Source organism: Rhinichthys klamathensis, unplaced genomic scaffold, assembly GCF_029890125.1.
Source record: "Rhinichthys klamathensis goyatoka isolate OS25496 unplaced genomic scaffold, OSU_Roscu_1.1 h1tg000230l_1, whole genome shotgun sequence".
In the NCBI taxonomy this organism is placed as follows: domain Eukaryota; kingdom Metazoa; phylum Chordata; class Actinopteri; order Cypriniformes; family Leuciscidae; genus Rhinichthys; species Rhinichthys klamathensis.
In genome coordinates, this window is record NW_026606754.1 from 528277 (window position 1) to 554497 (window position 26221).

General features: G+C 42.6%; 1 protein-coding gene across 1 annotated transcript; it reads left to right on the forward strand.

Annotated features, from left to right (window-relative positions):
* Positions 1 to 2386: 2386 nt before the first annotated feature.
* On the forward strand, positions 2387 to 24853 carry gcna (germ cell nuclear acidic peptidase). The gene is made up of 12 exons (XM_056265182.1): positions 2387 to 2489; positions 2577 to 2700; positions 3409 to 3475; positions 6395 to 6444; positions 6522 to 6588; positions 6686 to 6762; positions 8267 to 8557; positions 15248 to 15371; positions 17845 to 17989; positions 19690 to 19825; positions 19906 to 20110; positions 24592 to 24853. Exons 1-12 carry the CDS (start codon positions 2400 to 2402, stop codon positions 24821 to 24823), a joined length of 1608 nt encoding a protein of 535 aa, XP_056121157.1. The 5' UTR covers positions 2387 to 2399; the 3' UTR covers positions 24824 to 24853.
* The last annotated feature ends 1368 nt before the right edge of the window (positions 24854 to 26221 follow it).

Consider the following 26221-nt stretch of genomic DNA (forward strand, 5'->3'; position numbering starts at 1 on the left):
TGACCACAGGAGAGAGTCGTGTTCAGCACAGTTTTGGTTTGTCACGTGATCACAGGAGAGTGTCGTGTTCAGCACAGTTTTGGTTTGTCACGTGACCACAGGAGAGTGTCGTGTTCAGCACAGTTTTGGTTTGTCACGTGACCACAGGAGAGTGTTGTGTTCAGCACAGTTTTGGTTTGTCACGTGACCACAGGAGAGTGTTGTGTTCAGCACAGTTTTGATTTGTCACGTGACCGCAGGAGAGTGTTGTGTTCAGCTCAGTTTTGGTTTGTCACGTGACCACAGGAGAGTGTCGTGTTCAGCACAGTTTTGATTTGTCACGTGACCGCAGGAGAGTGACGTGTTCAGCACAGTTTTGGTTTGTCACGTGACCACAGGAGAGTGTCGTGTTCAGCACAGTTTTGGTTTGTCACGTGACCACAGGAGAGTGTCGTGTTCAGCACAGTTTTGATTTGTCACGTGACCGCAGGGGAGTGTCGTGTTCAGCACAGTTTTGATTTGTCACGTGACCACAGGAGAGTGTTGTGTTCAGCACAGTTATGATTTGTCACGTGACCACAGGAGAGTGTCGTGTTCAGCACAGTTTTGGTTTGTCACGTGACCACAGGAGAGTGTCGTGTTCAGCACAGTTTTGATTTGTCACGTGACCACAGGAGAGAGTCGTGTTCAGCTCAGTTTTGATTTGTCACGTGACCGCAGGAGAGTGTCGTGTTCAGCACAGTTATGATTTGTCACGTGACCGCAGGAGAGAGTCGTGTTCAGCACAGTTATGATTTGTCACGTGACCACAGGAGAGTGTCGTGTTCAGCACAGTTTTGATTTGTCACGTGACCACAGGAGAGAGTCGTGTTCAGCTCAGTTTTGATTTGTCACGTGACCGCAGGAGAGTGTCGTGTTCAGCACAGTTATGATTTGTCACGTGACCGCAGGAGAGAGTCGTGTTCAGCACAGTTATGATTTGTCACGTGACCACAGGAGAGTGTTGTGTTCAGCTCAGTTTTGGTTTGTCACGTGACCGCAGGAGAGTGTTGTGTTCAGCTCAGTTTTGGTTTGTCACGTGACCACAGGAGAGTGTCGTGTTCAGCACAGTTTTGATTTGTCACGTGACCACAGGAGAGAGTCGTGTTCAGCTCAGTTTTGATTTGTCACGTGACCGCAGGAGAGTGTCGTGTTCAGCACAGTTATGATTTGTCACGTGACCGCAGGAGAGAGTCGTGTTCAGCACAGTTATGATTTGTCACGTGACCGCAGGAGAGTGTCGTGTTCAGCACAGTTATGATTTGTCACGTGACCGCAGGAGAGTGTTGTGTTCAGCTCAGTTTTGGTTTGTCACGTGACCACAGGAGAGTGTCGTGTTCAGCACAGTTATGATTTGTCACGTGACCGCAGGAGAGTGTTGTGTTCAGCTCAGTTTTGGTTTGTCACGTGACCACAGGAGAGTGTCGTGTTCAGCACAGTTATGATTTGTCACGTGACCGCAGGAGAGTGTTGTGTTCAGCTCAGTTTTGGTTTGTCACGTGACCACAGGAGAGTGACGTGTTCAGCACAGTTTTGATTTGTCACGTGACCGCAGGGGAGTGTCGTGTTCAGCACAGTTTTGATTTGTCACGTGACCACAGGAGAGTGACGTGTTCAGCACAGTTTTGATTTGTCACGTGACCACAGGAGAGTGTTGTGTTCAGCACAGTTATGATTTGTCACGTGATCACAGGAGAGTGTCGTGTTCAGCACAGTTTTGATTTGTCACGTGACCACAGGAGAGTGTTGTGTTCAGCACAGTTATGATTTGTCACGTGACCACAGGAGAGAGTCGTGTTCAGCTCAGTTTTGATTTGTCACGTGACCACAGGAGAGTGTCGTGTTCAGCACAGTTTTGGTTTGTCACGTGACCGCAGGAGAGTGTCGTGTTCAGCACAGTTATGATTTGTCACGTGACCACAGGAGAGTGTTGTGTTCAGCACAGTTTTGATTTGTCACGTGACCACAGGAGAGTGTTGTGTTCAGCACAGTTATGATTTGTCACGTGACCACAGGAGAGAGTCGTGTTCAGCTCAGTTTTGATTTGTCACGTGACCACAGGAGAGTGTCGTGTTCAGCACAGTTTTGGTTTGTCACGTGACCGCAGGAGAGTGTCGTGTTCAGCACAGTTTTGGTTTGTCACGTGACCACAGGAGAGTGTCGTGTTCAGCACAGTTTTGGTTTGTCACGTGACCACAGGAGAGTGTCGTGTTCAGCACAGTTTTGGTTTGTCACGTGACCACAGGAGAGTGTCGTGTTCAGCACAGTTTTGGTTTGTCACGTGACCACAGGAGAGTGTCGTGCTCAGCACAGTTATGATTTGTCACGTGACCACAGGAGAGTGTTGTGTTCAGGTGCCGATCCGCAGTCTTCCGGTGGCGATGGATCCCGGGACCGTGTCTCTGTTTCAGAGAGTCTCAGAGAAGCTGGGGTGGGACCGAAACGGGGGTCTTGATGAAGCTGAAGAGAAGGTTAGTGCTTATAATCAACATGTACGTCTTTTACAAAACAACCCGTCCCATGATCCCGTTTCACCACAGCCTGTCCTTCTCTCGCAGCTGAGGAAGAGCTTGAGGAAGAGCCGGCGTCCAGCGCTGGGCAGCTTTAACACCGACGGCTCGGGCAAGGAGAATCACACTCCGGAGGAACACCTGACTTCAGATGATGATGACTTTGATCAGTGTAAGGCTGGTCCCAAATCACACACTTCACTACTGTATACACCGCCGTTCAAGAGTTTGGGATCAGGAAGATTTTTAATGTTTTTAAAAGAAGTCTCTTCTGCTCACCAAGGCTGCATTTATTTGATTGAAAATACAAACAAAACACAGTAATTTTGTTAAATATTATGACAATTTAAAATAGCGGTTTTCTATGTGAATATATAGTAAAGTGTAATTTATTCCTGTGATCAAAGCTGAATGTTCAGCATCATTACTCCAGTCTTCAGTGTCACATGATCCTTCAGAAATCACTCTAATATGATGATTTGCTGCTCATGAAATGTTTATTATTATTATCAAGTATGTTTTATATATAGTATGAATGTAATCTGGACACAATACATTCACCATGTTGTCATTATCATGTGATCTACCAGCATTAATTGTGTCGCTTCACTGTCATTAATAACTCCTGCCCCGTGGCATCATGGGATAGTGTCCATCAGATGCACAGTTCCGAATCCCACCAGAAGAAGTCGGTCATCCGAGGACTTTTCCTACTCGTGAATACTGTGAATTCAAACAAAACATACTATATAGTAGGGAAGTACATGACTTCAGATGCAGCCATATTTCGGTTTGGTTTCGGTTGAACACTTGATTTGCTTGCATGGATTCTTATGGTATGCGAATGAATGAATTTTGTGTTTGATTTTTATTTCTCCAGTTCTTGCTGCAAAGGCTACACCAAAATCCACATTAAAACAATCTGCATCAGCTGCCCAGAAGCCAAGGTGAGAATGTGTTTCTCGTAGTCTCGAGTTTCTTCCGGGAACGAACACGTCACAATATTCCTCATTATAATAATTAATATGCAGAATAAAGGGGCGGGGCCTGGTTGAGTTCATTAGTAGTGTGTTAAACTGGCGGTTATGGAAAGGGGCGGGACATTCCCCAAACACACTCGAAGCGCTCGACCAATCACAACACACTGATAAGGGCTGTCAATCTTCCTCTATAATACTATTCGAATTCCATTCCTTATTTTATTTAAAGGTCCCCTGACATGAAATTTTCACTTTCTGTGGTTTTTTAACATTAATATGAGTTCCCCTAGCCTGTATTTGGTCCCCCAGTGGCTAGAAATTTCAATCGGTGTAAACCGAGCTTTGGCTATCTTTCTCTTCTCTGCAGCTCAGACGCGCTGATCTTGAATCTCCTCCTTACGTCATACAGAGGAAAGGTTACCTCCCCTTTCTCTGCTTTGCCCACCCGGAGAATTTGGCTCGCGCATGAGAAAGTGAGCTATACCCAGGAAGTACGAACGCGCCGGCGCGATTTGATTCTTTCCTCGAGAGATATCATGGCTTGCAAATGAGCGAAGCATGGCAGTTGATCAGTGTTCGGATGTACAAATGAACACAAAAGTATTTTTAGTTCCTTCATCCGAGCCTCTGAAGAAACAGTGGGTTAATTTTATTTTCTCCGGAAATGCGCCGACACAACTTCCCAAAGTTGTGTATGGTCCAAACATTTCACCAACGACTGTTTCCTCAACTTGGGCCAATACAGAGCTGGCCTCGATGAACGTCTGATGATAAATCGATCGAGCTACCAAGCAACACTTTCTGATGTGTAGCCTAATTGTTCAAGTTCAGACAGGGAATCTTTCTCTCAAAATCGTTCAATACGGTTTATGCATCAGTCAAGCCAGTAACTAAAATATCAACTTCACATCGTTTCTTTTAGTAGGATAAAAATAATCTTATTTAAATTGTGAACAAATTCTACAGAAAGCGATCAAAGAACAATATTTCCACACAGCGCGAGTTTATCTGGACAACTCGTTATGAAATCAATGACGCACGTTACACTGCACAACGAAGCTCTTACTGTATTTACATCATCGTGTTAGCATTGGGGAAAGCAGAGAGAGAGAGCAGAAACTGCTTTGCAAAGTTATTCTCTCGATCGACTGTCATCTACTCAATGCTCATCACGGCAACATTTATGTGATGGGAATAGATCTAAATACTTTAAAAACATCTCACGATTCGTTAATCTCGATAGCTGCAATAGTAAAAACGTATAATAGCTGTAGTTAAAGTATTCGAGAGAGTTTCACATGTTAGCTATTTCATATGCAAGCATGTCAGCCAATCACAGCAGTGGGCGGTTACACTGAATCCCACAGCCAATCACAGCAGTGGGCGGTTACACTGAATCCCACAGCCAATCACAGCAGTGGCCGCGGTTACACTGAATCCCACAGCCAATCACAGCAGTGGGCGGTTACACTGAATCCCACAGCCAATCACAGCAGTGGGCGGTTACACTGAATCCCACAGCCAATCACAGCAGTGGGCGGTTACACTGAATCCCACAGCCAATCACAGCAGTGGGCGGTTACACTGAATCCCACAGCCAATCACAGCAGTGGGCGGTTACACTGAATCCCACAGCCAATCACAGCAGTGGCCGCGGTTACACTGAATCCCACAGCCAATCACAGCAGTGGGCGGTTACACTGAATCCCACAGCCAATCACAGCAGTGGGCGGTTACACTGAATCCCACAGCCAATCACAGCAGTGGGCGGTTACACTGAATCCCACAGCCAATCACAGCAGTGGGCGGTTACACTGAATCCCACAGCCAATCACAGCAGTGGGTGGTTACACTGAATCCCACAGCCAATCACAGCAGTGGGCGGTTACACTGAATCCCTCAGCCAATCACAGCAGTGGCCGCGGTTACACTGAATCCCACAGCCAATCACAGCAGTGGGCGGTTACACTGAATCCCACAGCAGACACGCCCCTTCAAACAGAGCGTTCAAATCAAAGGCTAAACTCAGGCTAGAAAAAATGCCTTTTATTTCTAAATTATGACTATTTTTGATCTTAAAAAAACATACTAACATTATAAGGGCAACCCAGGAAACATTATAAAATAATAAAATAACCCCATGTCAGGGGACCTTTAATATTCAACTAATATTGTTTGGCAGTACTTTTAGTCAAAAGAAGGCGATTCAGGTCGAGCCATATGTTCAATTTGCAGTGCCGAGTGTCTTGTTTTCCTGAAAGGTTAAAGGTTAATTATGATGCAGGAGATGTGTGTGATTAGGCCTAGACTTTTTCGTAATATTCCGGCTACTGTTCTAAACGAAACAACAGCCTCAAATGTTTATTGAGTAAACGTTCAATAACATTATTTTCAGTTAAGTCACCAAACATATTCTGATTTAAAAAAAAGAAAAACACTTTTCTTTGCATCGTTGCACTTTTATTGAAAGGTTTTGGTCTGTACTTGGGGGTAGCACCTACTTTATGGGATTATGAATCTAAAAGGCTAATATTGTGGATATTGATTGGATCTTGAGGCCTACAGTAAACATAGGCCTATGGTAATTGTCAGAATAGGTTTTCCCACTTGTCATCCTGGCATAATGTTGCCTATTCTTTGTTTTTTTAACAGTTAACAAAAAAAATAAAAAAATGAATACACTGTTGTGGATGTTGTTTACTTCATTAGTGTGTGTAATGTGTTAATGGACTGAGGATGCGAGTAGGATTCGGGATTGGGTTTCGGATTCGGCAGAATCTTAACCAGTGGATTCGGTGATCGGCCGAACCCCAATAATCTGGATCCGGTGCAGCCCATGCTGTGGCTATACTGTACATTAACTAAATCACCATTTTCCTCTTCTAGAGAACCCATTCCAGTTTTGTCTTCAGATAGTGATGATGACTTTGAAATATGTAAGTTCTTTATCAACCGCTTTCAAATCAAATAAGATGTCACACATAATTTTTACCTTTTACATTTTTCTGTCCAGTTTTAAATCGAGTGAAAACCCCTCAGACTAAAGTCCGGTCTCAGTCGGTGAGCAGCAGTGATGACCGGTCAGTGTTGCACTGTTAGATGGACACCAGTTCTTCAGTTTATCATCATCATCATTCATCACGACTGTCAATCATACGTTATTATTTCACCCCTCAGTTTGAAACGCTTCATAGTGGACAGCATTTCATCCGATGAGGATTTTGTCTCTGAGAGGAAGCCTTCCGTTAATAAAGGTATGTTTCTTTAAAGTCACCATGAAATCAAAACTGACGATCTTCTTTTTTAATGGATTTTTTGCAGTATTTAATTATCATTATTGTGTTAAACTCATGTTCCTGTAATGTTGAATCAGAATAACTTCCCCTCCCTCCATCAGCGACATCTTCTCGTTTCCTACATTTGCTCCAGAAGCGTCTCGCTTGGATATATACGTCACAATGGGGAAGAAAAGATACATTTCTGTTTCTTGCCAACTTTAAAATGCACAAACTGCTCATCATTTCTCTCTCATAATTAAAGTCCCCCTGTAGTCAATAATTGGATCCCTTAAGAGTAGAGATGCACCGAAATTTCTGTCGCTGAAAATGATCTATTGTAAAAATGGCATTTTCGGTTATTGGTCGAAAATATAGCCCGAACATATGCCCGTCCGTGTTCAGCGATCGGGTTTCACTCTGGCTCAGCATGTTTTGCGAGCGAAGATGCACAACTTCAAACTCTGATAATAATAGCTTTGTAGGACTATACATTATTTTGAATATTGATCAAAAAATAAATCTGGTAAATCTGATTCTGTTGCATAGAACTGAATGAAGAATAATATATTGATATAAAGATATGAAAATATTGTTTTTTTTGTTTACATTTTTTTTATAAATATAGGCCTATTTTCGGTCCAATTTTTGTTACTTTAAACAAAAGTGTGGTTATTTTATTTGCTTGTTTTAAAAAAAAAAATATTCAGATTCAGTAAAATTATTGAATTTAATTAAAAAGTCTAATAATAATGCAATTATACAAAAAACTAATTTAAAATGAGAAATTAATAAAAAAAAATTAATTCATTTTTGGTTTCGGTTTTCGGCCCAAAATTTTTAATTTCAGTGTATCCCAACTTAAAACTCATCTTTGATCACCAAAATGACATTTAAACAGTTTTTCCTTGAATAAAAATTCTTCATGCCTTAAAATATCTTGAATGTAACTCGACACCCTTGCCTCATTTAGTATGCGCGGTTCTATGAATATGCAAATGAGCCCCGCCTCCACTCACTCACTCAGCTCAGAGATCCACTGGTTGACGATCACACGTTGATCTGATTGGTTACAAGGTCGTTTGTGACGTCAGAAACACCAGCGATTTCAAACCGTGTTTTTGAGACTGTCTTTGGTTCACTGCAGTTTTAAGCAGAAAATACTCAGCAATGCTGTCGACTTATGAACTTACACATGGTGTGTCTTAAAGCATATTAAAAACACCACATAGACACATAAACAACATTAAAAGCTGGATTTACACCACAGGGGGGACTTCTGCTTCCAAAGTGTGAGACTTGATTTGGTTCTGATGTCTAGCCATCATATTATTAAACGAATGCTTATTTGAGTCTGATCATTTTAATGAATCCGGTTCTGAACCGTTCTGAATTATTCATTCATGGATCACACACCACTGTTCCTTTAATATAAAATAGCCACTATATCAAGTTTTGGGTCGTTTTTGTTGTTGTTGTACAGGGAAAGCCAGTGCTAGAACTCCTAAACCCGTCCAGAAGAGCGAGAAACGCCCCCCGCCCCGCTGCGATGATCCAGTGTTCCTGAGCGACAGCGATGAGGACCGTAGCGCTGTGATCCGGAGCACCTGGAGGACCCGACACCCCCGAGAGGACAAGCCTCATGTCCCGGTGACTCCCAGCGCTGGAGACGACAGCGGCAGCTCCGAGGAGGAGTTCCAGTCGTTACTGGACCGGGTCCGGCAGAACCAGAGTCTCGCAGGCCGAGCCCAAGCCAGCCCGAGGACGCCTGCAGGTACAGCTCACACTCACACCAGCACAGTCTGCTCAATGTGCTTCACACAGTTCACTTATGAATGAGGGACACACAACAGTGACCAGTGTTGGGGAAAGTTACTTTGAAAAGTTATGCATTACAATATTGCGTTACTCCCTTTAAAAGCAACTGCAATGCGTTAAGGCCCGCGCACACCGGGACGATTATTGCCTCTGTGTGTCAATGTTGTTTTCGTCAACGATGACGATAACGAAATGATTTCATTGACGCACTTTTTTTATGACGATAACGCGACGATGACTAGCTAAAAATGGCCCTAAGGTGACTAAAACATGACGAGACGTTTTCGAGTTTTCGTTGACAAGACGGAACGAAAATGACTATAAGTCTGACGTTCGCAATGCATGTCATTTCTGCCTATTTTGCGTGAGATCTGTCTGTTTTGAGCTAAAAAATTCCTATCATTGTTTTGGGTACCCATGCCGCGCGCGCACCAGATTCCACACAACAACACACCCGCGGCTGCGGCTAGTCACTCACCACACATCTTCAAAGGACCATGGCGGCGAAGCCAATAACGGGCTTGGTGGTCGGAAACGACGAGATATGATTTATGGACATACTTTCAGTTTCAGTATAATCCAGTGGTTCTCAAGGTGTGGGGCGCGCCCCTCTGCCGTGACAGGTCTCCTGCTAACGGGAGGAAATTTTCCGTTTTATGCCTTTTTATCTTTATTCGTTCATGCCGAGTCCGCATCGTCAAATTCATCTTTGCAGCGACACCGAAAACACCAGTTTATTAATAAACAATTAAATGTCTCCTTGCTATTTTTTTTACACATTCATAATCATAATCGTTCTTTGTGGCAAGCTTTATGCGTGCGGTCGTGCGCTCGAGTGCGGCTATAACGCTCAATATCCCGTATAGCCTATTTAAGTAATTAAATTAATATAAAGGGGCGATTTGTCCACTATGGCTTAAATGAACAACTACTAATCGACTAGAATAAAAACTTTAGTCGGAGGCAGCTCTTATTCCACATATCTCGAACCAGCAGGCCATTCTGTGTTGAGCGCGCGAGCCTGAGCTGAATGAGCGAGCCGATGGATATTCAGAAATGCGCTCTCCGCTCACATGCTCTGATCGGAACAAAGGAATATTAAAGTAATGAATCATTAGTTTATATCTTATACACTGCCCATACACTACCCATCATTTTAATCCCATATCAAACACAGTATGTTATGTCTATTTTATCTATTTAAAAAAATATATATATCACGTTTTTAAGTAGGCGAAAGGCAGAGAGCTGTGTGCATTCTTCTTCCCTTTGCCACATCATATCTCTGTGAGATGGGCTTTTCAGCTGTTTCAGCTTCACTGAAAACAAACTACACATCTCAGCTGAACATTGAGCATGACTTTTGAGAAGTTGTGCAATTCAAAACAGGCTTATTGCAGCCACTAATGCAGGGATAAATAGACCTGTCTTGCCAAATGGATTTCTATTCTTTTCTTTTTTTTAACAGATTGCAAAGTGGCACTTTTATTTCTTTTCTATTTTTGAACTTGATACCAATTTTGACACAGCCGCATTTTATTTTCTCTATTTTTTAAAGACTTTTTTTTTTTTTTTTTTTTTGACTAAAATTGACTAAAACTTGACTAAAACCTTTTTTTTGTTTTCGTCGACCAAAACTTGACTAAAACTATTAAGTTTTTAAGTGACTAAAATGTGACTAAAACTAAAAAGCATTTTCGTCCAAAAGACTAAGACTAAAACTAAAAGGGCTGCCAAAAACAACACTGCTGTGTGTTCATACCCAAGCGATTTTCACTGGCGATGCGCCGAGTGATGCTTCACTCTCTGAATCCTATTTGCTCTGCAATTCCTGTCCATAACTCCCCCTAATCGAGGTTGCTGTAGTCGCTGTGGCGTTTTTCTAGCCTGACGTCGTCATACTCAGACTCTAGTCAGTCTGATACGGCTCCATTGGGCTGTGATTATGGGGCGTTTCAACCCAACCAGGAAAAGAAAATGCCCCTGCACTCGATTGGATCGACAAATGCCTTGATCGTGGTTCTCTGTTTCTCTTTTAAAATGAATGCGCTGTCTTAGGGATGTCACGGTACCAAAATTTCAGTGGTCGGTACCGATACCATTAAAATTTTACGGTTCTCGGTACCAATTTCGGTACCACAGCAAAATCAGTTTGAACTATTTTTCCAATTTATTTAATTATTTGAAGAAAAAAAATATTCAATTCAATTCAATGACTTTATTATTTATGACGGTACATTTATGAAAGCATTGAAGGCTACATGCTGTTTAAATGAAAATATTGATGATATTGAGAAATATTGCTTATAAAAAAATCAAGTGAAAAATAAGCAACCTTCTATGCACACATTATTATTATTTATTAGTAGTAGTATTTTTAATTAATGGAGACGTAGTTAAATCTATTGTACAGTAGCCTATACAATTATTTCTGTCAATTTCTTTAAGTTAAACCAAACCTTTATTTTGACGGGTTGCCGTCAAGACCTTTGAGTTTTTGTGCGAGTATATGACAATAGTTTTTCTCAAATGAAATGGTTAAAGGATTAGTTCACTTTTAAAAAAACTTTTGCTGATAATTTACTCACCCCCATGTCATCCAAGATGTCCATGTCTTTCTTTCTTCAGTCGAAAAGAAATGAAGGTTTTTGATGAAAACATTCCAGGATTTTTCTCCATATAATGCACTTTGCTGGGCACCAAACGGTCCAAGGTCCAAAAGACAGTTTCACTGCAAACTGCAAACTGTTCAAAGGGCTTTAAACGACACCAGACGATGAATAAGGGTCTTATCAAGCGAAACGATCGCTCATTTAAAAAATAAATAACAAAGTTTAAGTTTTATAAGCTCAAATGCCCGCCTTGCTCTGTTCTGTGTAACTCTCCTGTTCGAACTCGTTCATCAAAATGAACGAATCTTTTTTCGACTCATTTGATTCATTTAACGAACGAAATGAATGAATTGACTGTCCATCATCGTATAAAGCCCGCCCTGATGATTTGATTGGTCCGAACAGCTTTGGTTCGGGAATACTTGCTTCACAACGGATCAAGTCCAGACCGAACTTCCCGACCTCTAATGCTGTTGGCGGGGCTAAGCTCGGCTGGCATCCTGGCTAGTGTTTTTCATTAAGTTCTTGTGACTCCAGACACCAGCAGCTCTACATTCATCTTGCCTCGTTGCATCTTCCTCTTCGTCGTCGTCTTCGATCAATGTGTGCTTGGCAAGATCATTTCGTGCTTGAGCGCCACTAAGTACCATAGACATCATATTTAATGTCTATGCCAAGTACTGTAACTTCAGCAGCTTCAGGCACTTGAGCAAAAGCTCTAATCTCATTTGTCGGCCAGTTTTTAACGCGGCGCACCAATTATTATTATTATTATTTTTTTTTACAAATTACGGTTTTACGTCTGGCAAAACATCTGCTGTTCTGGATAACAGAAAAATAGGATGCAGGAGAGAAGCTTAACACTTACTTTACCAATAAAACCCCCAAAATCTATAGTTATTTTTGCTTATGGTTTAACTAAGTCATGTACATTGGTCAAAGTGAGATAAAATGAAAAAATAAATGTATGTTTTATTTAACATATTTAGTTATTGGAGGTTTGCGTAGTATTCTGATTCTGCATTTTACTGATTTTATTCATTTTGTGGAATATTGAATCTTTTTTTGTTCAAGTGAAATGAGTAAATGCATGCACACATTTAGTCTAGTACTACAATAACCATCATGTTTAAACACACACACACACACACACACACACACACACACACACACACACACACACACACACACCTCTGCACTTATGTCTCAACATTGGGACAGGAGAGCTGTCAGTCAATAAATGGGAAAACAAAGTAACTTGCGTTACTTATTTGAAAAAATAACTCATAAAATTTACAATAAAATATCCAAGTAATGCATTTCTTTACTAGTCACACACAACACTGACAGTGACTACCTTACAGCCCTATTCGGACGGGACTAGTTTAGCATGTTAAAGGAGGGGTAAATTCATTATCACCAGAGCTTCTCAGAGATTTTAGTCCCGTCTGAATGTGCATCTCAGTCATCATTACGGACAACGCCAGATTACAGTAAAGATTACAGCGACTTTTACCTTCAGTACAAAGGTCTGAAAGATGACCTCGGGTAATGCTAATCCCGTGCGAATAGACCCGCTGTAAATGTTAGTAAATATTCCATCATTTCCTGTTTAAAAGCAGTTTTCGGCGTTTTTTTCAAGCATTGAACGCTTGATGAAGCATCAGTTGTGTTCTAGACGCTGGGACGAGTCTGTGGCAAAACTCTAGTGTTTTACACACCATTCAGAGCAGAAAGAAGATCGAAAGCACTTGTTAGAGGAACGACACTTCTTTTAGCGTTAGATAAGTGCCTATTACCAACACAATCCAATCAGAAGTTAATTAATAAATTGTTCAGATGGACCATAGCTGCTTTATATAAATATAGGTTATATGTGTTTGCACATGTGATATCACTATCAGGGAGCGCAAATCAAGTTAGCCCTTCCACTTCCGCTAGTTTTACTGAAATCTCTTATCCAGTGTGAATTGGCCATTAATATTACAGGCCATTAAAACATCCATCTACCCTTGTGAAGCTAATCCTGTCCGAATAGGGCTTAACTCAGGATTCGCAACCACATTTTCAGAGCAGGTTCGATTGATATGCGCTGTATGAACGGAAACGGGTTAATGCTTGTTGTTTGTCATTGTTTACATTCAAATTTGCACATTTAACTTCTGCACAGAATTTGCTTTTCACAAATTATATTCAGTTTCCATCTCGTGTGCAAGAAAACTAAATTGTCACTTCCCGGGAAATTGGCTCTCAGTATCAGTATTAGGCAAGGCAAGTTTATTTATATAGCGTTTTTCATACACAATGGTAATTCAAAGCTCTGTGCATAGAAGGAAACACATAGGAATTAAAACAACAATAAAAATAACAATAAAAGTGGAGAAAAGCCCTATCTGGATGGAAGAGTCAGTTTTACTGTGAGATTTTCCCATGTTGATTGAACTGTGCCTGTGGTGTTTTCTCGGCGCATAAATATGCAATATTCATAAAATAAAAAATATTTTTCACCTAAATTCGTCCAGGAAGAGCTCTAGGACCTGACCCTCCAGTCCGCACCCCAAAGATTTAGTCCTCGACCTTGAGTTTCACTTAAAAATGTGAGTGTCTGCAATCAGGCTGTCCATCACAGGTCTCCGAGCGTCAGACGAAACACAGTAAACACTGTCATGCTCTCTTGCCTTCGGATGCTGGTGTTCGGGAACACTTTACTTGAAGGGGTGCGCATAAGACTGACATGACACCTTCATAATGTCATGAATATGAAGGAGGGTTTATGCATGTTTATGACAACTGTCATTAAGTGTCATTCGCTCATTTAATGACATTTTTAAAGCAAATATGACATTGTTTGGGATGTCTTGGTTATGACAACTTTACATTACTAAGACAACACAACCTGTCATAAATATGTCATAAACATGACATAGCAGATTAATGATCAAACGTAAGAATACATTTGACAATACGACAATGTTTGTCCCGTTTTAGCCACCGTAGCTTCTTCGAAAGGGAGAGGTGAGCGGTGGGCTGAGGCCTTAGTGTAAACTCGCAACCGAACCACTAGATGTCGCTAAAAATAACACACTGCACCTTTAAGTTTGATAATCTGCTATGTCATGTTTATGACATATTTATGACAGGTTATGATGTATTGGTAATGTCAAGTTGTCATAAAGACATCTCAAACAATGTCATATTTGCATTAAAAATGTCATAATTGAGCGTATTTAACGAGTGTGTCTCAGAGCATCAGACGAAACACAGTAAACATTGTCATGTTCTCTTGCGTTCGGATGCTGGTGTTCGGGAACACACTCATGTGTGTGAGACGCTTCTGGAGGGAATTAAACCAAATCATTCTGATCACACACTCAACCAGCGGACCAATCACATCGCAGCATCTCAAATGTTGGTTTGGTGGTTCTGAAGTTATGTGATCAGAATGATTTGGTTTATTATTGAGGGATTTATTCTGTAAATGTGTTTCCATCTTATTTATGTGCATATCTTATTGGAAACGAAATGTATCAGCCACAAGTGCATGTTTTTTTATGTTATGCACTTGTTGGTGTTACCATCCAGCGTGTGTGTGTGTTTATTTAAATTTTTAATGTGATATTCCAAAATGCGTATAAAAATAGTTAGATGGGAACAAAGCTACTGACACGCGTATAAGTTTGCTTTTCCTTTGCTTTGCTCCAGAGTGGGAGATCCTTAAAGCTGCGATTGTTGTCATGTCTTAAACATTTCTGTGAAGTTTTAAATATTGTTCATTCGCCAGTTTTAAATGTCTAGCTTGGTAACATTTATCAATTTGATCAAATGTTATAAGTTTGACTGTCTGAATGAGTTGATCAATCTTTGAAGTATCAGTTAAAAACGATAAACGAATCCCCATAAGGCATCGCTTTCCAGCAAGAGTGTGTTTATAGGTCAAAGCAGTTATGGAGATGCATTACACCTGCATGATTTCCAGCTATAATTGCAAATGGAGTAAATATTCATTCTTTTTTGTGTTTTCTCTCTCGATGTAGAACCCAAACCACGAGCTCCCTGTTTGTCGACCCCGTCTGCCGTGGGTAAGAGAGCTGGTACAGGAGTGCCAGTTACCCAGAGTCCCGTGAGCCGAACCGAGCCCAGAGCTCCTCCCAGCAGCAGGTACTGGTCAACACTGGGCAACAGAAGTTAGAAACGTGTATGGCCGTCTGAAGCAAAAAAAAAGTGTGTGGGTCCTCCTCCAGAAAAATATTTCTGGAGTAAGTGCCATTTCATGTATTTTGGTGCCTTTCTAGTTAAACAAGTAAATTAAACTCCGCTTCACGTCGGGCGGTTCTTGCCTCCACCGCATGCATTAAAATCGTTGAATACACGGGCCCGTTAAAGCCATCTGTGGATTATCCCGCTGATACCATTGTCATTGCCAGCATTGACAACTTAAAGCTGTTATTGATGTTTGCAGAGCAATATTTGACTGGAAGGGTAAAACTGGCAGCTATTTTCGTCAGTTGCGGCTTGTTGAGAAATATAATGATTCAGCAGAAATGGAGTTTAGTTTATTAGGGCATTCCTCAAGTGGACTGGATTTGACTGACGGCGCTCTGAAAAGTGAACAGACATATGCGCTGAATTAGAGACGGTAAAAGTGAGTGGGTCCAATATCATTGGTCTTAAAAAGTGGGTGGGTCTTGTCCCACCCATATACAATGGTTCCGACGCACATGGAAACGTGCGTACCGATGTCGTATCTTACTTTAGAGACGGTCCCTAAATGTGCGAATGTCCAACGTCAAGCCAATTTTGCATTTACAACTTTATGCCAGTATATCACTGGGAAACGCTTCAAACGTTGCGCGTTAAGTTCATATTCTGAGTCTGCTTGCCTGCGAGTTTGGTCTTTTACATCACTGTATTCGTCCATTAAGCTTCGTTAAGCGTTGTATATGTCCAGCAGGGGGATCCTGAAGTATTGAGGGAAACCCTACTAGCCTACACATCTAAACAACCAGGAGAAATATCAACCTCAAATGTAACATTGGATCTGTACATCGGCATCGGGGGAATAACATTATAATCTCGTTCACGGTAGAGAAAGATGCATGTAGGCTGCACAGGGAAAGTAACCGTGAAGACACTGAATTTAAAGGGATAGTTCACCCCAAAATGAAAACTGTCAGTAATTACTCTCCCTCATGTTGTTCCAACCCCGTAAGACTTTCGTTCATCTTCAGAACACAAATTAAGATATTTTTGATTGAATCTTAAAATTGTTTGAATGTGTAAATTGGCAAGACAAAACATCCAAATGATAAACTTTCACTCTATGATGGTTAAATTCAGCGGTTAATCCGTGAATCGCACCTGCTAACACTGAATCTCCCCAGACCTGAGCCCGTACTCACTCCCCCGACCTGAGCCCGTACTCACTCCCCCGACCTGAGCCCGTACTCACTCCCCCGACCTGAGCCCGTACTCACTCCCCCGACCTGAGCCCGTACTCACTCCCCCGACCTGAGCCCGTACTCACTCCCCCGACCTGAGCCCGTACTCACTCCCCAGACCTGAGCCCGTACTCACTCCCCCGACCTGAGCCCGTACTCACTCCCCCGACCTGAGCCAGTACTCACTCCCCCGACCTGAGCCCGTACTCACTCCCCCGACCTGAGCCCGTACTCACTCCCCCGACCTGAGCCCGTACTCACTCCCCCGACCTGAGCCCGTACTCACTCCCCCGACCTGAGCCCGTACTCACTCCCCCGACCTGAGCCCGTACTCACTCCCCCCCGACCTGAGCCCGTACTCACTCCCCCGACCTGAGCCCGTACTCACTCCCCCCCGACCTGAGCCCGTACTCAATCCCCCGACCTGAGCCCGTACTCACTCCCCCGACCTGAGCCCGTACTCACTCCCCCGACCTGAGCCCGTACTCACTCCCCCCCGACCTGAGCCCGTACTCAATCCCCCGACCTGAGCCCGTACTCACTCCCCCGACCTGAGCCCGTACTCACTCCCCCGACCTGAGCCCGTACTCACTCCCCCGACCTGAGCCCGTACTCACTCCCCCGACCTGAGCCCGTACTCACTCCCCCGACCTGAGCCCGTACTCACTCCCCAGACCTGAGCCCGTACTCACTCCCCCGACCTGAGCCCGTACTCACTCCCCAGACCTGAGCCCGTACTCACTCCCCCGACCTGAGCCCGTACTCACTCCCCCGACCTGAGCCCGTACTCACTCCCCCGACCTGAGCCCGTACTCACTCCCCAGACCTGAGCCCGTACTCACTCCCCCGACCTGAGCCCGTACTCACTCCCCAGACCTGAGCCCGTACTCACTCCCCCGACCTGAGCCCGTACTCACTCCCCCGACCTGAGCCCGTACTCACTCCCCCGACCTGAGCCCGTACTCACTCCCCCGACCTGAGCCCGTACTCACTCCCCCGACCTGAGCCCGTACTCACTCCCCCGACCTGAGCCCGTACTCACTCCCCCGACCTGAGCCCGTACTCACTCCCCAGACCTGAGCCCGTACTCACTCCCCCGACCTGAGCCCGTACTCACTCCCCCGACCTGAGCCCGTACTCACTCCGTCAGCACCGGATGATGACGCTCATATCCCTCTGTTCCCGTTTGCCAGAGCGCTGCTGTGTAAAACCCCCGGATGCTTCCTGCAGTCTCTGGCTGATCCGGGATCCTCGTTCGGCCGCAGCTTCAGACAGAAGAAAGAGGAGCTGACCGCCAAACTCTTCCAGCTCTACAACTCCAGCGTGTTTGACAGTCAGGTACATGTGAAGCACCAGGGCTGATGTTTAGGGTTCGAGGTTCGTTTAAACCCACACCGTATTTATGTCATGTTCACTGTGTGTTCTGCACGTTAAATTAAAGAGTAGTTCACCTCTGAATTAACATTTCCTGACAATTTACTCTCCTCCACGTCATCCAAGACGTTCATGTCTTTCTTTCTTCAGTCGAAATAAATGAAGGTTTTTAAGGAAACATTCCAGGATGTTTCTCCATATAGTGACTTCAATGGGGTCCAATGGGTCGAAGGTCCAGATGTGAGTTTCAGTGCAGCTTCAAAGTCTCGACACGATCCAGCCGAGGAATAAGAGTCTGATGGACAAACCAGCGGACATTTTATAAACAAAATAAACATTTATATACTTTTAACCACAAATGCTCATCTTGCACTCGCTGTGATGCGACACACATTACGTAATCACATTGAAAGGTGTTTTTATGTCTCATCTCACACATGCACACTTCAATAAGCTGACAGAACGCAGGTTAAGGTGTTTTAAGGACAGAAATCAGGGAAAAATTGGTTTATTCTTAAGCTGTTTATGACCTTAGGGCGACAAAGGGAAAGGGTTTGACGCGTTACATGACCACACACACACATGTTGTCGGCTTATTAAGCACTATCGGGTTAAGAACGAGCATGTAAACACACTCCATGTCGGTCGTGACGCTGTATCGAACAACCACTAATCCAGAATATTATAGAGACCTGAGGGTGACCTCTGACCTGAGCCAGAAATCAACATCTGCCACTGCATGATATCACTCTAACTCAGTCCCTCGCACTGTAACGCATCTTTCCCATCTTGCCCTAAAATTATACTTAATTGTGTTTTTTTTGTCCAGAAAGCGAATTTTATTTCATTTTGGTTATTTTTTTCTATTTTTAATTTTTATTTTATTTACCTTTTTAAATTACTAGATTTGATCTGTAAATAATAAATAAATAGTAATTTAAGGACATTCCTCACATTCTTTCAACTAAAAATTCGAAATAACTCACAATTTCATGCGTAACCCTTTTAATTCAGCTCAAAATATCTTACATTGGGCGTCTTTGCCGACCTCTTGTGGGAAAACAATTATATATCATGTTATTTCATAACTCTAGACACTGTTCCTCTGGGTCCTAAAGTCAGTTTCTCTTCAGTATGCATTCAGATACACATGTAGACATTACACACGTCATTTTTTGGTTAAAGTTTGAGCATTTTTAGTTTGATGTGAGCATTTTTAGGTATTTCTGTGTGTACTGAAGCATTCCTCACATCCCATTCATTCCTAAGGGGGTCAAATTGACCCGCGAGCGAAGGATTTGTTACTTTTTACACTTTCAACCACAAAACTCCTCGAATCCGTTCAAAACTCCTTTTGTGAATGTTTGTGGTTCAAGTGCGACATAAGTCCTAGACTCTTGGACCCCTCTGATGAACACTCAATTTTTAAAATGATCAATTAGCAAGACACCTTAGCAATTGTACTGGCAACCAGTCACAACACTTTTAGGCTAATTTACACCGTTCCGACAGACACTGACCAACGGCGACAACCACAAGATTCACACAGAATGCATTTTAAAACGCAGTTTAAAAAATGTGCAGAAACCTTGAAGATGCAGGGCAGTGGAATGAGAAAAAAAACGTCTCTGGTTGTTTTAAAATCATTACTTCCCACCCCTCAGCTTCCCACGGACATGTCTGTCACATGGAACAAGAAGATGCGTAAGACAGCGGGGTATTGCGTCTCGGGCCAGGAGCGCGGCACTGGGACACGATACGCCCGTATCGAGCTGTCCGACAAAGTGTGCGACTCCGCAGGTGCTTGTCTTCACCGTTTTTAAAATGCTCAACAGCTCAACTGATGCTTGCCAGTAAACGCGATGTGTTTCCCCTGACAGATCGTCTACGGGACACGTTGGTGCATGAGTTGTGTCACGCTGCCACGTGGCTGATTAACGGCGTTCGTGACGGGCACGGGCCCTTCTGGAGGCTTTATGCCCGTAAAGCAATGCTGGCTCATCCCGAGCTCCCGATGGTGACCCGCTGCCACAGCTACGACATCAACTACAAGTACCAGTATCAGTGTAACCGCTGCGAGAACTCGTGAGTAGAGCTTTCCTGGTTTTTGCTGCTTTGGTCACATTTACCGTTGTTGTCATTTCAATAGGAATGCATGCGATGGGATGTTTCCCGTGAGGCAGAAGATTTTCCCTCGCAGATTCACTTCACGTATGTACAGGCAGGAGCCATCTTGGAGAACAGTCTCGACCAGTCGAACCACGAACGCTGAGCTGGTCGTTGCGTTCAGATCTTCTCTTATGCGCTCAGTGCTTTCTTCCGGAAACAACGGACCATATGAGATTCCAAGTCACAGTTCAGCTCACTTAGCACGGCGTTCGACTGGTCGAGACTGTTCTCCAAGATGGCTCCTGTCTGTATACGCGAAGTGTATTGTCTTTATAAAGTATCTTCCTATTAAACGGTCTGTACATTTACAGAGTTCTCAATGCTTCGGTTTGCATGTAGGGACCCTCAGTCCTCTGTTAGTGTGGGGCTATTTTGAGCCTTGTTAGTGGTATTAACTAGCGATTTTTATTTTTACTTACTCTATGCCCTATTATAGCGTTATAAGCTAATCTGTGGTTCAAGCTAAAACTGGGTACATTCGATTATCATGAAAACACATCCCAGAGAATGGTCGACTCGGTACCAATGTGTTATTAACCCCTAGGTTTTAATTTTCCGGCGGAATTGTCCTTTAACTTAGGGGCCGCTAACATGACACCGTTCTAACACAAAACCCTTAATGTGATCAGGTCCGCTCATCAGCACAAAAAAGTGCCTGGTGGCTCGAGAACGCAAACCCTGAAATAAATTTATAATAAAAAAAATTGTATGGCTTCCATAGCCACGTGAACCGGAATTATCCCGACAACGTATCTGTCCAGAGGTAAAGGGAAGGAGGCCTTCACAGGGAGGGACTAGTGACACTTCAGGACTGCGTTGTCGTCGTGTCCAGACGCAGGTCCTTCATCAGATCTGGATCCGGCGGACTGCGGTAAACCTCGGGATAAACAGAGAGACTAATATTAGCGTAGATGCCATTCTTCTTATGATGTAACGAGTACATCAGGATTTATGGGAAGTGTTCCCAGTTCCGTCTGACCTAAACTATGCAGCCTAACATTGAATTATAGAAGTCTAATGTGTTGTGTATGCTAGGTCAAAGAGATGTGTTTTTAGTCTAGATTTGAACTGACAGTGTGTCTGCTTCCCGGACAATGTTAGGAAGACTGTTCCAAAGGTTCGGTGCTAAATAGGAAAAGGATCTACTACCAGCAGTCGATTTTGATATTCTAGGTATAATCAACTGGCCGGAAATTTGAGATCGCAAGAGACGTGATGGACTATAATGCGTTAAGAGCTCGCTCAAGTACTGCGGAGCTAAACCATTTAGTGCTTTGTAAGTCAACAATATTTTAAAATTTATACGATGTTTAATAGGCAGCCAATGCAGTGTTGACAGAACCGGGCTAATATGGTCATACTTCCTGGTTCTGGTAAGAACTCGAGCTGCTGCGTTTTGAACTAGCTGTAGTTTGTTTATTAAGCGTGCAGGGCAACCACCCATAAGAGCATTACAATAATCTAGCCTTGATGTCATGAACTAGCTGTTCCGCATTTGTCAATGAGAGCATATGACGTAATTTAGATATATGTTTTTAAGATGGAAAAATGCGGTTTTACAGATACTAGACACGTGACTTTCAAATGAAAGATTTTGTGTACATAAATTCAAAACACACAAGTGTACAACACATAATAAATTCAAAACCTATGCAAATGTGTACAAACGGTACACATTCAAAACCTCCACACAAATCGAGTACAAATACATAAAATGTATATACAGCACACAAATTCTAAATTAAATTACAAAGAAATTACAGTGGCTGTAGTATTTCTTTTTTAAAGAAGTTGCCAAATATTAAAGATTAAGTAAACATCGTTTGGCCAATATTAAACCTGGATTTGATCTGCTGTAAAGTGTAACAACAATCACCGCCCATGTTGGTGCCTCTGCAGGCATTTGTTATAATACATAATGTACATAACTTGATTGTTTTTATTATGTGTATTATATTGTCTTTATTATGTATATTATATTGTGAATTTTAAGTGTTTTTCTATAAAACTATAATTGATTACTTGATTTCGATATTTTATTTGAAACTATTATTATTGCCTCCTTGTTATTAAATATGTATTTTGAGTCATTGTATGCTTGGGTCTATTTTTTAACCCAAAAAAAGGAATTACTCAATAATCGTCGCAATAACCGCCCGGTTAATCGTCGCAATAACCGCCCGGTTAATCGTCGCAATAACCGCCCGGTTAATCGTCGCAATAACCGCCCGGTTAATCGTCGCAATAACCGCCCGGTTAATCGTCCCAATAACCGCCCGGTTAATCGTCCCAATAACCGCCCGGTTAATCGTCGCAATAACCGCCCGGTTAATCGTCGCAATAACCGCCCGGTTAATCGTCGCAATAACCGCCCGGTTAATCGTCGCAATAACCGCCCGGTTAATCGTCGCAATAACCGCCCGGTTAATCGACGCAATAGACGCCCGGTTAATCGTCGCAATAACCGCCCGGATAATCGTCGCAAGAGCCGACCGGTTAATCGTCGCAATAACCGCCCGGTTAATCGTCGCAATAACCGCCCGGTTAATCGTCGCAATAACCGCCCGGTTAATCGTCGCAATAACCGCCCGGTTAATCGTCGCAATAACCGCCCGGTTAATCGTCCCAATAACCGCCCGGTTAATCGTCCCAATAACCGCCCGGTTAATCGTCCCAATAACCGCCCGGTTAATCGTCGCAATAACCGCCCGGTTAATCGTCGCAATAATCGGTTGATTACTAAAATAATCGCTAGTCTCGCTCATACAGTGCCTTGCGAAAGTATTCGGCCCCCTTGAACTTTTCGACCTTTTTCCACATTTCAGGCTTCAAACATATTACACAGAAATTTTGTGAAGAATCAACAACAAGTGGGACACAATCATGAAGTGGAACGAAATATATTGGATATTTCAAACTTTTTTTAACAAATAAAAAACTGAAAAATTGGGCGTGCAAAATTATTCAGCCCCCTTAAGTTAATGCTTTGTAGCGCCACCTTTTGCTGCGATTACAGCTGTAAGTCGCTTGGGGTATATGTCTATCAGTTTTGCACATCGAGAGACTGACATTTTTGCCCATTCCTCCTTGCACAACAGCTCGAGCTCAGTGAGGTTGGATGGAGAGCGTTTGTGAACAGCAGTTTTCAGTTCTTTCCACAGATTCTCGATTGGATTCAGGTCTGGACTTTGACTTGGCCATTCTAACACCCGGATATGTTTATTTATGAACCATTACATTGTAGATTTTGCTTTGTTTTGGATCATTGTCAATCTCCGTTCCAGTCTCAGGTCTTTTGCAGACTCCATCAGGTTTTCTTCCAGAATGGTCCTGTATTTGGCTCCATCCATCTTCCCATCAATTTTAACCATCTTCCCTGTCCCTGCTGAAGAAAAGCAGGCCCAAACCATGATGCTGCCACCACCATGTTTGACAGTGGGGATGGTGTGTTCAGGGTGATGAGCTGTGTTGCTTTTACGCCAAACATAACGTTTTTGCATTGTTGCCAAAAAGTTTGATTTTGGTTTCATCTGACCAGAGCACCTTCTTCCACATGTTTGGTGTGTCTCCCAGGTGGCTTGTGGCAAACTTTAGACGACACTTTTTATGGATATCTTTAAGAAATGTCTGTCTTCTTGCCACTCTTCCATAAAGGCCAGATTTGTGCAGTATACGACTGATTGTTGTCCTATGGACAGAGTCTCCCACCTCAGCTGTAGATCTCTGCAGTTCATCCAGAGTGATCATGGGCTGCATCTCTGATCAGTCTTCTCCTTGTATGAGCTGAAAGTTTAGAGGGACGGCCGGGTCTTGGTAGATTTGCAGTGGTCTGATACTCCTTCCATTTCAATATTATCGCTTGCACAGTGCTGTTGGGATGTTTAAAGCTTGGGAAATCTTTCTGTATCCAAATCCGGCTTTAAACTTCTCCACAACAGTATCTTGGACCTGCCTGGTGTGTTCCTTGTTCTTCATGATGCTCTCTGTGCTTTAAACGGACCTCTGAGACTATCACAGAGCAGGTGCATTTATACGGAGACTTGATTACACACATCATCATTAGTCATTTAGGTCAACATTGGATCATTCAGAGATCCTCACTGAACCTCTGGAGAGCGTTTGCTGCACTGAAAGTAAAGGGGCTGAATAATTTTGCTCGCCCCATTTTTCAGTTGTTAAAGTTTGAAATATCCAATAAATTTCCTTCCACTTCATGATTGTGTCCCACCTGTTGTTGATTCTTCACAAAAAATTACAGTTTTATATATTTATGTTTGAAGCCTGAAATGTGGCAAAAGGTCAAACTTCAAGGGGCCGAATACTTTCGTAAGGCACTGTACTTGATACTGCAAACATGGACGACTGTCTCTAACAGTCAGTGTTTCTGTCCCTCACAGGATCGGCCGCCACTCTAAGTCACTGGACACTACGAAGTTTGTGTGTGCTTTGTGCACCGGACAGCTGGTTTTGCTGACTCCCTCAAAGCCGCGGGCGCCAGCGCCCTTCGCCAGCTTCGTGAAGGAGAACTACAGCTCCGCCAGACAGCAGCTCGCAGGACAGGGTCACGCAGAGGTCATGCGCAAACTCAGCGCCGACTTCGCCAGCAAGACACGTCTCAGTCAGAGCTGATCTCTGATCACACACACACACACACACACACACACACACACACACACACACACAGTCAGAGCTGATCCAAATACCTCCAACCATAGTATCCAGAGTTCTGTTCATTTGCAGCTTCAACGTACTTGAAATCACATCAGTTTTACTTGTTTTATAATGTGAAATGATTTTATTTATGGTTAAAGGCCATAGAAGCCTTATAATATGAGCCGTGTTCATTTACTCTCATGAGTGTGCTGTTAAATCTTAAAATCGACCTCTTGCTATCAAAGGGAAATGTGTGATGCCTCTTTATTTGTGTCTGTGTGTCACTTTGGTTAGTTATGCCTATATTTGTGCTTTATTTGTGTTTGGATATGTTTCTTTTTTTTTTAAGAATAAACAATTGAGTTATTTCATTCTCCTTTTTTCCTCTTTATTCTGTGCACTTCTGAATCTAAACAAGTCCTCTGCTCACCAAGGCTGCATTTGTTTGATAAAATACAGTAAAAGTAGTAAGTAACTTTGTGAAATATTATGTTTTAAAATAACTCTTAATATATTGTAAAGTGTAATTTATGCTTGTGATCAAAGCTGAACTTTCCACATCATTACTCCAGTCTTCAGTCACATGATCCTTCAGAAATCAGTCTATGATTTGATGTTCAAGAAACATTTATCATTATCAACAATTGTGCTGCTTCATATTTCTGATTTCTTCATATTTCACAGTTCAGAAGAACAGTTTAATATAAACCTTTTGTAACATTGATTAAAAATAAAATACTGAATAATTAAAAATTGGGCAAGGAAATAAATTGACAAAAGTCATCACCAGCTTAATACAATTTATTTATTTTAAATAATACTTAAATAGCATCTCAAATATACTTAAATACAAAACATATGAAACCAAGTTTAAAGGTAGATGATGCATAAAGGAATCTAATAGGATAAATACAAGCACAGGATCACAGTAGGCGAAGTGTGTGAAGCTGAGGCACAGACGTGTGTTCACTGAAGCTGCAGTGAGTGGTGTGTGTGAAGCCGAGGCACAGACGTGTGTGTTCACTGAAGCTGCAGTGAGTGGTGTGTGTGAAGCCGAGGCACAGACGTCCCTGAAAGCACACTGAACATCATCATTCAACACGTCGGGATCGTTTAATCCGTGATGTATACTTCCACAAGGCAGAAACGTAAATGTACAGTAGGCCTATATATATATATGAGTGAGTGAATGTGAAAAAATACATTTGACGTTTTAATTTGCAACGTTTACATGGACACCTTTAATTTCCGATTGATGAAACCGAACATAGTTTAAATAAGTGATCGGGTTGACGTGATTTATGTAACAAGATCTTTTGACATGTTCATACTGTTTCCCACTTAATATTGATCTATTTCAGGTCGTAATTTGAA